Below are 13,219 nucleotides of genomic sequence, written 5' to 3' on the forward strand. Positions count from 1 at the left end.
AAGTGGCGGTTGAGCAACTTAAGGTCCAGAATGGGGTGAGCAGAGCCCTCTTTCTTGGGGACTACAAACAGATTTGAGTAGAACCCTGAAAAACACTCCCCTGGAGGAACTGCAACAATTACCCCCTGAGTAAGGAGCTTACTCAAAGTGACCTGAAAGGCAGCCGCCAAAGAAGGGGAACAAGGAGGATGGGATCAAAAGAACCGGCCCCGGGGAAAGGAAGCAAACTTTAGCCAGTAACCATCCGATAGGACGTCTTGAACCCAGTAGTCCTGAACCTGCACCAGCCAAATGTTCCGGAAAAGAGACAGACGTCCTCCCACCCGAGAAGAGGATATGGGTGGCGGAGCCCCTTCAGGAAGAGGAAGGCTTACGGTTACCGGACTTGGCTGAGTAACAGCCAGCATGGTTGTCTTGTCTCCAGGAAGGACGTGCTTTGAAAGAAGGGTCTTTGCGTGCTTGGGAGGGCGCCTGCTTGGGAGGACGACCCAGTGCAAAGGACCGAAAGGAAGCAGTCTTCTGACCGGGGTCAGAACGGTGGGGTTTGTTTTGCGGCAGCAGAGAGCTTTTACCTTTAGTAGCTTCGGATATGATCTCATTCAGCAGTTTCCCAAAAAGCCGAGATCCTGAGAAGGGCAACTCAGATTTCTTCGAAGCAGCACCTACATCCCACGCTTTCAGCCACATGGACCGACAAATCGCAACCAAGTTACCTGAGGCAAAAGTCGTACATCGTACAGACTCCAAAACAGCCTAACAGAGGAAGTCCCCGGCCTGAAAGAGTTGAAGAGCGAGATCCGCCAAGTCCTCCCGAGGAGCGCTGGACAGGATGCCTTGGCACAGCTGAGAAGCCCAAACCGAGGTGGCCTTGGATACCCAGGCGGAAGCAAATGTAGGTAACAAGGACAAACCTGCCGCTTCAAAGGCAAACTTCGCCAAGTTCTTGATCTTCTTGTCCGCCGGATCCTAAAAGGATGCTGCATCCACCAGAGGCAGAGTAGTAGACTTGGACAGATGCGAAACTGGAGGATCAATTGCCAGCGGTGTCATCCACTTGGAAATCAGATCCAGAGTGAAGGCAAACAGCGCTTGTATCTTCTTGGTCCCCTGAAACAGTCTATCCGGATGCTTCCAAGCCGCGTCTAGCAAAGCATCAAATTCAGCATGAGAGCTGAAAGCCTTGGGGGAACGAAGAGGGCAGCGAAAATAAACTTCCGGATCAGGATCCGAAGTTCTTGGGTCCTCAAGGTTAGTTAAACGTGTCCCTGATGGCTGACACCAAACTGTCCACCATATCCGACACGGCAGAGTGCTCCTCTTGATCAGAGGTTGCGTCCGACACGTCATCCAATAATTTCCCTGTAGAGTGGGAGCGTGCGGAGGTTGCGTGAAATGAGGCGTATTTGACCTGGAACGGTAAGTCTGAGACCTGGGACGAACACCAGGGGAGCGGCCCCTAGAGATTGCTCTGCCGGTAAGCTGGGGAAGAGGATCGAGATCTACGGGAAGAATGGCTATCCCGATTGCGTTGCTCAGGAGAAGAGCCTGAAGAAAGCACTTTTGGGCGCTTATGAGAGCGCTTGGAGAGAGGGTCAGGAGAAACTGAGCGGGAACCCCTGGGGGAAGAGCGCAGGAAGACCGCTCCAAAGCCGAAACCACTGACCTGGAGACCCTAGCCAGATCGGAAATCAATTGGGAAAGGGAGGAAACCCACTCTGGAGAAAGGATGGGTAACACGCGTTCCAGGGGGCATCCTGAGAAGTACAGGAGGGATGGAGCGCGGGATGGAGCGCGGGGTGGAGCAGGTGGATTCGTTGGAACTACCAGGCATTTTGGTCTTTCAGCCCAAGAGTAGTAGGTGACTATGGCTGCGGCCGTCTGTCTGGGTGGAGGCTCGGGTCTGGGGTCGGACATAGGAGCTAGTAAACAGGGAAACAGCAAATAAAATGGAGCAATCTCACCCAGGTCCTGTGTCCCACAGCTGGAGCTGAGAAGCAGGCTGAACTGTCCTGAGGCTGGAGCTGAAGAGGCAGCCAGCTGAAGACAGATGATCTGCAGAGCAGAGGATGGAAGAGGAGGAGCGAGCTGCACAGACCTAGGGAGTGACCTCCACACGAGGATGGACCCCATTGGAGGAGAAGGGGGAGGAGTACCGCAGATGGACCCCCCAAGCATGCACACCTAGCTGATAGGTGCATCAGTGACCCTTGGTGCGCACGCAAGTAGACTACAGGTCAGAGCAGGAGGAGGGCGGGAGCCTGCCGGCATACAGGAAGTGGGCGGAGCTAAATTCCAGACAGGCTGCTGCGAAAAGTAAGCAGTGCCAGGGAGTGGGAGGGAAGCCCCAACAGTGCTGATAGTGAGCCCTGAGCAGATCACTATCCCCAGCACCAGAAGAAAGAAAAATTCCTCCAAATGCCCAGAAAAAGATAAGAGAAAAAAAGAGAGAATGAGGGAGGGGGGATTGAGAAATATACTCACCCTGCATACAGCCATACTCACCTAATATGTCTTCAGCCAGCTATGGTCACCTGCATCATACCAGGCTGAGACAGCAGGATAAGCATGGAAGATAGGGGAAACCAGACCCAAGGTGCAACCCAAGGCACTGGCCGTTGGCAGGAAGGGGTTAACGGTGCATACTCTATGCCCCGTATCCCTTATGGGGGAACAGGTAGCATCAACATGCACCAGGGGCCTGAAAAAGCGTTTTTTTCTGCAGTGACAGACAAATGCATATTGTTGTTCTTTAAAAACTGAATTATAAGTATTTGAATTGTATTCTAGGATTTGCTTGTCTTCAGGTAAGACTGGATAACTTGCACATTATCAGATGTCTTTTGTGAAGATCTATAGTATAATACCATGTTATAAACGGATTATCAATATAAAACTTTCCATACTCCAAATTTTCTGGCAAAATAACAAAAAAGAGGGCTTAGGGGGAAAAAAAATGATTAAAATAAAAAAAAAATGTTTTCCCCAATTTTTACCCCAGCCCTTCCCATCTCTACTTACAACTACAGATTCCCTTTAATTTAAATATTACTGTGCGGAAAATGCACCATTTAATACTTACTTGTGGTAATTCTCTTTCTTTTCATCCCTCCAGTTCTTATTCAACTGGTGGATTTTCACAGCTACGTATCTTTGCTCTGTTAGGTCAAATGCCTGCAGGATAAAAATAGAAATGCATAGATATTAAAGTGTCATACTGCCTAAATTAACAAAAAAATAAATAAACAAAAAAAAACACAAAACAATCAGGGTAGGGTGATCAGTGCTGTATTTTGCTGCTCAAAATCACTGTGGTATTTTGCTACCCAATGACTTTAATGAGAAAGAAAACACGCAGCAGTAAATACGCAGCATATTACAGCACGTGTGACCATACCCTAAAAAAAAAAAAAAACACCTTAGTGATGAAAGGGCCATAAACCAATGTACAAAAATAATCTTATCTAAAAACAGCTTGTTATGCCCCTTTCATACTACTGGGGAGAATAGTGGGAGAAAAAAAATAGTGCTTGCACCGTCTTTTTCTCCCGCTATTCTCTCTGAAAATAGAGGCGCCCGATGGACCCCATTGACTATAATGGGGTCCATTGGGACCAGTTATTTCCCGTTGCGCCCTGACAAAATGATGTCCGCCAAACTCAAAAAAAAAAAAAAAAGTGTGATGGCCGTAATTGACGGGGTGCAACGGTAGTTTGAATGTAGCCTTAGTGTTATCAATAAGAAACTTCTGGCAGTTACATTTTATTGACCAAAAGAAAAATGTGGTAATATATTTAATAATATTCAAGATATTTACTAAGGGAAACAAAGGAACTCTTACATTTTAAAATAAAAATTAAATGAGGGGGGGGGAAATGAGTCTCACAATCTTCTATTTTAGTTTTTTATTACTATAATAGACTGCACTTACTTACCTTATACACTTCACTAAAACCTCCTCTACCTAGCAGGTGAAGCAATAGATATCGGTCATTTAGCGTTGGATGGTCTTTAAATCTGTAAAAAGTTACATAAGCTGGAGTCAATATCTTAATGAAAATATTTTTCCTTTTAATTAAAACAAAGGATTACAAAACTAACCTAAAAAAAAAAAAAAAAAAAAAAAAAAAAAAAGCATTTAAAACAGTGACAAATTGAAGGACAGACTATTAAAACAACTTATCTTTGCAACCAAGCTAATACTGCTTCAATGCACAAAAAAATAAAAGCAATTAAGGCACCTTAGCAAATATTCTTTTCCCCATTTTGTGTATACGTCCCTGTGTATATACCCATCCACCTGACCCCCCCTACTCCTAGTTTACCCACTGAATTGCGCAGAGTTGGATAACCAGTTGGGGCAGAAGGTAGGTTCTATGACTGCAGGACCAGATTGTACAGTGTTCTGTTGGTAAACCTCCTGCTATTTTTATTTACTTATTTTTTTAAAGCAACAGTGGTGATCATTATGGAACCTACTTACTGTGAATTATCTTCATTATGTATTCGTTTCAACTCCCTAATGTGCAAATTCCTTACTCTTTCAAGACGTTCTAGCTCTGCTTGTATTTCAGCTTCTTCCTGCAAAAAGAAATGCGTTAAGAGGTTAGAGACAAAAAAAAAAATAATTAAAAAAAAAAAAAAAAAAAAAAAGGTCCTGAAACTTAAACAAAAACTTGTTTCTTACTTTTTTAAGGTGACCTAGTCGGAGTTTGAATATTTCCTCCTGTTCATGATACTCTGCTAAAGTTAACCTGTGAGTAAAACAAACCTTTATAAATACTCTAACACAATATGCAGTTCTGAGAAAATATAAAAAATATATTAAAACTATGGAGAAGATTCATCAAAACCTGTGCTGAGGAAAAATTGATCAGTTGCCCATAGAAACCAGATTGATTTTATTTTTCAGAGGCCTTTTAAAAAAAAAAAAAGAAAGAAGTGCTCTGATTGGTTGCTATGGGCAACTATTCCTCTGCACGAGTTCTGATTAATCTTCACCTATAAAGACAATACGTTTGTTTCTCCACTTACGTTTCATTTTCTGCCCCATTGGTCTTGTTTTTACGTTGCTTCTGCTCATTATTAGCTGGGGGAGTCTGCCCCATAGCAGGAGGCTTCCGCTTAGCCAACAATTTTCTTTGTCTCTCAATTTCTTCCCTTTGAGAGTTTATTCGTTCCTGCTGCCTAAAATAGAAAAAAAATTAACAAAAGCAGACCATTATCAGTAAACTTACTACATAATAAAAAAAAAAAGGGTCTATAGACACCTATATTAACTCCTAGAGGCTGCAGGGCATAAATGTACACCCTTGACATCTAGGACTTAAAAGGATATGTATCACGAAAAAAAAAAAAATATGTATCCCCTATCCGAAGGATTTATTTGATGGTTTATTACTTTTACACAATAAAAACTTTTTGATAAAAAACTATATTTACATTTTTTTTTATACAGACAATGCTGTGTGATGGCAATTTTTTTTCCGCGAGGAGTTGACGTTTTTAAATGGTACCATTTTGATCACTTTTAATTTTAGTTTTACATAGGTGGCATTGATATAAAGCCATAAATTTGACAGGGTTTATATAATTTTTTTACGGCATTCAATGTGCATGTTGAATAATATAGTTTTATTGCTTGGGTTCTTACGGACTCAGCCATACCAAATGTGTGTATATAATTGTTTGGGGGAGGGAAAGGGAGATTGTGTATGTTTATTTATTATTTATGTTTATTTAGGGGCCTTGACAGATCTGTACTGCAATATATTAAGCCTATCAGTTTAACACTGAAACAGTCAGTGTTTCACTGATACACATAGCAGATCAGACTCCCTCGGGCAGAGCCTGATCAGCTTCCGTGGCTACCAAAGAATTGTGAGAAGGAGAAAAGGCCTACAAGCCGAGCCAACAGAGTGAGATACACATGGGAGTAACCTGCAGGGAGTCTCTCATTGTAGGCAACTAAAGAATCAGGCCTACCTAAAGGAATGAGCCTGCAGAATGAACTCCAAAAGGTGTTTGTGTGGTTAGGGGGGAGGCTAGCCTGAGAACACACACTGGGAAAGGAAACTCCGGTAAGGGACTCTCGGAATCTGCATTTAGAGAAGAAAGATTGACTAGGTATTACATCTCACAGTGAACCCAGGTAACGGTTGTCGAAATACTATCGCCCTATGCCCGGGACATGCAAATCTGGGCAACTATATTTTTCATGCTTTTAGCCCTGTTTTGGGCACAGACGGAACTCTAATTTTAATATGGCAGTGCACACTGTGTATTCCCCCATCCCTGGTGGTCTAGTGGGGTGGATCAAAAAGTCCAGTTAATAACAAAATGGTACCAATACAAAAAGCACATTACGGTGGAGAACAACCCAGTATAAGGGAAAATTTAAGTTTTATAGGAGTCATAAAAAGGCAAAATTTTTTTTTTAGTTAAATATCCGTCCGGCTCCCGTTATTTGAAGCGCGCTCAGGAGCTCTCGGCGACCAGGACCCGCGGCTTGTACCAGACATCGCTGATCGGGCTGATGCCAGGTATTAACCCTTAAGACGCCGCTATCAAAGTTGATCGAGGCGTCAAACAGGAGAAAACAGTTGCCGGTTAGCTCAGTGGGCTGTACAGGACTGCCGCGGTGAAATTGCGGCGTCCTGAACAGCCGAGAGGACAGCGGGAGGCTTCTTACCCTTCTCCACGCTGTCCTATCTATTGCTCCATGCCTAAGATCCAGGCTGGGGCAGCAGAGCACCGATAACACTGATCAATGCTATGCTATGGCAAGGATTGCATGTAATAGTCCCCCTAGGGGGACTTAATAAATAAAGTGTAAAAAAAAAAAAAAAAGTTTATAAATGTGATTTAACCCCTTCCGGTCGGCTCATTTTTGCCCCATATGCGCTTTTAGGTCCGACCCGACCACGGTTTTAGGTCCGGTTGTAAAAGCCCATACGGGGTAAAAATGAACCGACCGGACCGAACGTTTCACTGCGGTGGGCTCAGTAAAATTAATTACATACGGGAGCGCATAGAAAGGCATACGGGAGCGCAAGTTTTTAGCTCTCCCCTGCCGTATGCGCTCCCGTATGGGGAAAAACGTAATGGAAACCCAACCTTAGATTGGCCACAATGTAAATGGCGTTAAAGAAGGGAGGAGCCGACTTTTCTTTTTCCTAGTGTCAGCGCCACCTAGTGGCAAGAGCATATACCCATCAGTTAGGTGTCCACCAATGAAGAGCGACCGAGAAAGATTTTTTTTATGCTTAACGTAAAATCTATTTCTCGGAGGATCCATTGGGGGACACAGACCATTGGTGTATGCTGCTGTCTCTAGGAGGCTTCACACTATGGCAACCAGAAAAGTTGGCTCCTCCCAGCAGGATATACCCGTCTCCAGGCCACTGAGCTAATCAGTTTTAGTCCCAGAGCAATAGGAGATGACCGACAGGTCAAGAGAAAAACCATGAACTGTCCGAGCAACTAGAAGAAAAGGTAACTGAACACCCTTCGGACAGATAAATAGGAACACCAGAAAAAGGATGGGAGCTGTGTCCCCCAATGGATCCTCCGAGAAAGAGATTTTACGGTAAGCATAAAAAAAAAAAATCTGCTCCATTGGGGGGACACAGACCATGGGACGTACCAAAGCCGTCCCTTGGGTGGGTAAGGAATCAGTCAGGTGGACGGCTGGACAACCGCCGCCTGCAATGCCCCATGGCCCAGAGTAGCATCAGCTGATGCAAAGGTATGAATCTGGTAGAACCTTGTGAAAAAAGTGAGCAAAGACAACCGCGTGGTCGCTTTACAGAACTGCGAGGCCGAAGCCACGTAGTGGAGGGCCCAGGATGCCCCGAAAAACGGGTGGAATGAGCCAAAACCCCGAAGGGTGGGATCTTCACCTTGCAGCGGTAAGCTTCCGAAATAGAAGACAGGATCCCCTAAAAATGGTGGCCGTAGTAGGTTGTTCTGTACGACGACCTTCCGGAAAAACAGAAAAAGGAGTCACACTGTCAAAAGGAAAAAGTGACTGAGATATAAGTCCGAACAGCCCTTACCACAACCAGGTTGTGGAGCAAACGCTCCCTGGGATGAGAAGGGACCGGACAAAAAGACGGCAGGACAATGTCCTCATTGAGATAAAAAAGTTGAAACCATGTCAAGTAAGAAGGACGGAAAACAACATGTCCTGGTAGACAACCAGGAAGGGAGAACGGCAGGAGAGCTGCCAGCTCCAACACCCTCTGAACAGAGGTAAGAGCACGCCACATTAAGGAACGCCACCTTCCAGGGAAGAAGGCTAGGAGGAATGTCCCTGAGAGGTTCAAGAGGAGCGCATTGCAGGGCACCTAAGTCCAAGTGTAAATCCCAAGGGAAGAAGGGGACCGATAAGGAGGGGCAGCGTGTGCCACTCCCTGAAGTAGGTCTGGACATGAGAATTGAACACCAGAAGACGTTGAAAAAGAACGGAAAGGGTCAACTTTGACCCTTAAGGGAGCTGAGAGACAAGCCTTGGACCAGCCCTTACTTGAAGAGAAAAGCGGTCGGGGAAAGGAAAACCACGACCGGAGAAAAAGGCAGAGTTTCATACCAACGAAAATAAGACTGCCAGGTATGGTGGTAATTCTTTGCAGAGGAAGTCTTGCGAGCCCTCAGTATGGTGCGAACCACTTGGGAAGAGAAAACCGCGGGTCCTTAGAACCGCGGTCTCAACCGCCACTCCGTCAAAAGCAGAGACAGTAAATATGGGTGGCACAGGGGACCTGAGATAGGAGGTCCGAGTGAGAGGGAAGGCGCAGTAAGTAGTTAGGAGTCTGACCGCGATGACATACCACGCCCGCCGGGGCCAGTCTGGGCCACAAGAATGGTGGGAACGCCCTCTACTGTGAGTTTCCTCAGGACCCTAGAATGAGAGGAAGGGGAGGGAACAGATCAGGTAGGGCAAAGCCCGACCAAGAGAGAGGAACGCTTCGGTTGTGGCGGGACGTGCAGGGGTCCACACCTGGAGCGCCCCAGAGGTTGCCGTCACCGGATGTAGGACCACTCGCCTCGGACGGCTAAGAACCAGCTGGGACCGACCACTTCCCAGTTGAGTATGTCCGGAATGAAGATCACAAAGATGGCCGGAAAGCTGAGCCCCGCCCAGAAGGGAATTTCCCAACGAAGCAAGCAAAGATAGAATTGCCCTAGTCCCAACATGTTGATGGGGAGGAGGACTTCTCGGGGGACCAAGGCCCAGACAGGCCGGTCCTTGAAAACACCTCCCCAGTCCGACAGACTGGTAGGAAGGGGCAGAAAGGAGCACCCCTGAAAAAGCAGGGGGAAACGTAGCCACCATAGAAGGGACCAACAAGACTGTCGAGAGAAGGAACTTGCGGTCGAGAGACAAAGGAGACCTGTCCCACCGGAAGAAAATCACCAGTTGAAGAGGTCAGTGATGAAGCTGGGGAAATGGCACGGCCTCCACCAACCGACCCAGAACATCCATGCAAAAGCAAATGGAAACTGGAGCAGGGTGCCGAAGTCATCGGACTCCTGACAAGTCAAATCGGGCAAAGGCCACGTCGAATTGGAGCCCCAGGAAAGAGGTTGGACTTGTCCTGTTTGACCATACACCCGAAGGGAGACAAAGTCCGGAGGTGGAGACTAAGACACTCCAGATTATGGGCCCTGGTTGGAGCTCTGATCAGGAGGTCGTCCAAGTAAGGAATCCCTGAAACCACTCTTGTCCGTAAAAGGGCTATCACAGGCGCCAGGACCTTGGTAAGGGCCCGCGGAGAAGTGGCCAGACCGAAGTGGAGAGCCACAATAGAAAATGACTGTCCGGAACTGCAAAGTGGAGGTACCGCTGATGACCAGAATATTGAGATGTGGAGGCATGTATCCTTGATGTCCACCGAGGAAGAAAAACTCCCCTTGACCCATGGACGCCAGCACCGAATGGAGAGACTCCATTCAGAATGTGCTGGGTGAGATGCTCGAGAACCAAGTTTGGGCGAACAGAAACGCCTTTCTTAGGGACCACAAAGAGGTTGGAATGAAAACCTCGAAAACGTCCCCCTGAAGGAACCTGGACAATTAATCCCTGGATGAAAGGGAACTGGAACGCGCCCCGAACTGCCTTCGCTAGAGAGGGGGACCGGGGAGTCCGGGAAGGAAAAAGCAATCCCAAGGAAGGGAGGCAAATTCGATCCTGAATGTGCGTGGTCCAGGCATCCCGCCAGAGTAAGACGACCAACCACCCGTGAAAAGTCGGTGGGTGGGGGCGATCCTTCAGGCCAAGGTAGGCCTACAGGTGCCTGATGGGGCCACAAAACGTCCGGAACGGTTAGCCGACCTCCGGGAGGGACGGGTTAGGAAAGCATGAGCCCCCTGCACGTGAAGGCGCCTGGCTGGACCTTTGTTGGTATCAAGGGTCCGCAGGACCGGAAGGAGAAGGACATCCGACAAAGTGGTTCTGCGAGCCTTATCCAGAGGCAATAAGGAGCTCTTTTCGTCTGTTTCCTCACTTCCGGAAGGCGGTGACCGCTTTCCAGGCATTAAGCCACATGGAGCAACTGAGGGCTACCAGGTAGCCAGTGGCAAAGGCAGCCCAGCGGCTGAGCATGGAAGCAGAACACAGAAAATCTCCAGCTGAGGAGCAATGGAGAGCTAGTGAGAAACATGCTGTCTCAAAAGCAAGTTTAGCCAAGGTTTCCACCTTCTTGTCCGCTGGATCCTTGAAGGCAGCTGCATTGGCCAACGGCAGGGTAGACACCTTAGAGAGGCGGGAGACCGGTGGATCCACAGTTGGAGAGGAGGTCATCCGAGCAATGAGGTCCTTGGCGAAGGGATACCGCACCTGAGCCTTCTTCGTTTCCTGAAGCTTCTCTTCAGGGTGCATCTAGGCGGATTCCAGCAGGGCGTCAAATTCAGAGCTGAAAGTCCTGGGTGCCGGACGGGCACAAAGAAAGGAGACTTCTGGAGCCACGTCCGAAGTTCCTGGGTCCTTTAGATGGGAGGTGTCTCTTATGGCCGAAACCAATGAGTACACCACATGAGGCATATCCGTGTGGTCGGAGGCCAAATCGGAAACCTCATCCACAAGCTCTGCAGGAGAATGGGAACGAGGTGAGGTAGAGTCCTGGAAGGGGTCGGGCACGATGAAAGGGAACTTCTGGAGCCACGTCCGAAGTTCCTGGGTCCTCTAGATGGAAGGTGTCTCTTACGGCCGAAACCAATGAATGCACCATGTACGACATATCCGTGCGGTCCTCTGAGTCAGAGACCGATCAGAAACTTCATCCACAAGTTATCCAGGTGAATGTGAACGTGTGAGGTGGCCCTGGAAGAGGGAGAGACCGACCTGGTACGCGGGTCTGGAGAGCCAGAGCGGCGACCATGGGAACGTCCACTAGGGGAGCGACATGCTACAAGTGGGAGCAACAGGGCGAAGCCTAGAGGGGAGCGCCCGTGCCTGCCCAAAGACTCGGGGGATGAGTAAGATGAACACCCCTATGACGCTGCGAGAGCAGCAGTATAGGGAGGGTAGAGGGACCCTCCGGAGAGTCAGTGTAGGGAGGGCCTCTCGAAGAAAGTCACCACATACCGGGAGACCTGAGCCAAGTCGGATATGGACCGGCAGAGGGAGGGAACCCAGGCTGGAGGGGTGGCCGAACCCACCAGGTCTGGAAGAACAACCGGGGTAGAATAGCAGGGGGATCTGGGGGGAGCAGTGGTTCAGCAGAACCGGATATTTTTTAAGTTACAACCTTTGTCCCTAAGGCAGCTGTGAGTAGCATTTTGCAATGCCCATGAGAACTGCGGCTGACATGAGAAAACCTCTGAACCAATAGCCAGAGGGGGCTGTGCTAAACACAGGGGGATCTGTGATTGGCCCTGCAACAAAAAATCCCTATGCGCGCGCACAGCACTGATTGAGGTTTAGTCCGCACCCTTATGCAGGCTTTGGCGGCCGAAGTAAATACAGGCCGGACCTTAAGGTCGCCCGCTCCCGGCCCCGAGCGCATATGCGCCTGCGGGGAAAGGGAGGGAGGGGGCGGGACATACTGTCGGCAGCCGCACTGCCAAAATGAAGAAAAGCAAAGCGAGGCTTACGGTCGGCAGCCGCGTTGCCAAGTAAGAACGGGCGCCGAGCACCCTCAAGGGGTGATATGCGCCACGGCTGCCTCATGCAGCCGCGGTAAAACTGTGAAACACCACCACACATAATAAACTGTGAAACACCACACATACATACCTGCTCAGCCCCAGTATAATAAAGAACCCCCCCATAAAGAAAAGGAGGGAAATCCCTCCTGGCCAGCCCCAACCGTCCCCATGTAAAAGAGTGGGCCAAAAATTGGGGGTCTCCAGATGTTGAAAATCCTCACCTAAATAAAAAATGGGAAAATACTCACCTTAGTCAGAGAAACTTGCCTCATGAAGTCTTCAGCCAGCTTTTTGTCACCTGCATCATGCCGGGCTACCATGTGTGAGCGAGGCGAGCAGGGAGGTAGGGGGACCCGGACCCATGAAGTACAACCCCAGGCGCTGACCGTTGGCGAGAGGGGAAACAGTGAGCCGCAGTTCCTGAGTCCCCACCTGAAAACAGGAAAGAAAATGGAAAAAAAAAAACTTACACATCCCTAAATCTAGGAAAATAATAAAACATAAGACCTGGTCTGGAGAGAACTCCAGACCATATCTACCTCCTTAAGACACTAAGCTAAAACTGATTAGCTCAGTGGCCTGGAGGCGGGTATATCCTGCTAGGAGGAGCAGACTTTTCTGGTTGCCATAATGTCAAGCCTCCTAGAGACAGCAGCATACACCCATGGTCAGTGTTCCCCAATGGAGCCGATAAAGAAAACCCAAATTTGCTAAATAGCTTTTTATTTTCAATATCACGCCATCATTTTTTTTTGTTTTTGTTTTGGTGCACATGTTGTGGAAAAATGAAAGGTGTCATTAAAAGTACAATCAACAGCTAAGGTAGAGAGAGACTTCAGCACTGCAAGCTTCCATTAGTAAATTCAGCTTGGATGAGCAAAATGTACACTCCCTCTCTGGACGTGTTCAGGTGGTGAAAAATCATTAGATAAGGTAGCAGGCAGAAACAGTTCAAAAGAATGGCAATGAAAGCACTCGCCACGTCAAGTGTGATAGATGATCTTAAGTTTAATTCCTAAGACTTTATACCCAGAGGGAGTGAGGGTACAGGGCGGCAGGATGGTGAAGGCAG

The 13,219-nt window shown here is 48.0% G+C and overlaps 1 protein-coding gene across 4 annotated transcripts in view; it reads right to left on the bottom strand.

The window, feature by feature from the left end:
• The window catches only part of TLK2 (tousled like kinase 2), a 105,977-nt gene that overhangs the window by 16,780 nt on the left and 75,978 nt on the right, over positions 1-13,219 (bottom strand). For all 4 annotated transcript variants that reach the window (XM_056547866.1, XM_056547867.1, XM_056547865.1 and 1 more), the window contains 5 exons: positions 5,032-5,184; positions 4,685-4,751; positions 4,481-4,578; positions 3,933-4,014; positions 3,080-3,171 (listed from right to left, as the gene is read on the bottom strand). In XM_056547866.1, coding sequence (XP_056403841.1) covers positions 3,080-3,171; positions 3,933-4,014; positions 4,481-4,578; positions 4,685-4,751; positions 5,032-5,184 — 492 coding nt within the window. The remainder of the gene's footprint in view (positions 1-3,079; positions 3,172-3,932; positions 4,015-4,480; positions 4,579-4,684; positions 4,752-5,031; positions 5,185-13,219) is intronic.

This window comes from Hyla sarda, chromosome 12 (assembly GCF_029499605.1).
Source record: "Hyla sarda isolate aHylSar1 chromosome 12, aHylSar1.hap1, whole genome shotgun sequence".
In the NCBI taxonomy this organism is placed as follows: domain Eukaryota; kingdom Metazoa; phylum Chordata; class Amphibia; order Anura; family Hylidae; genus Hyla; species Hyla sarda.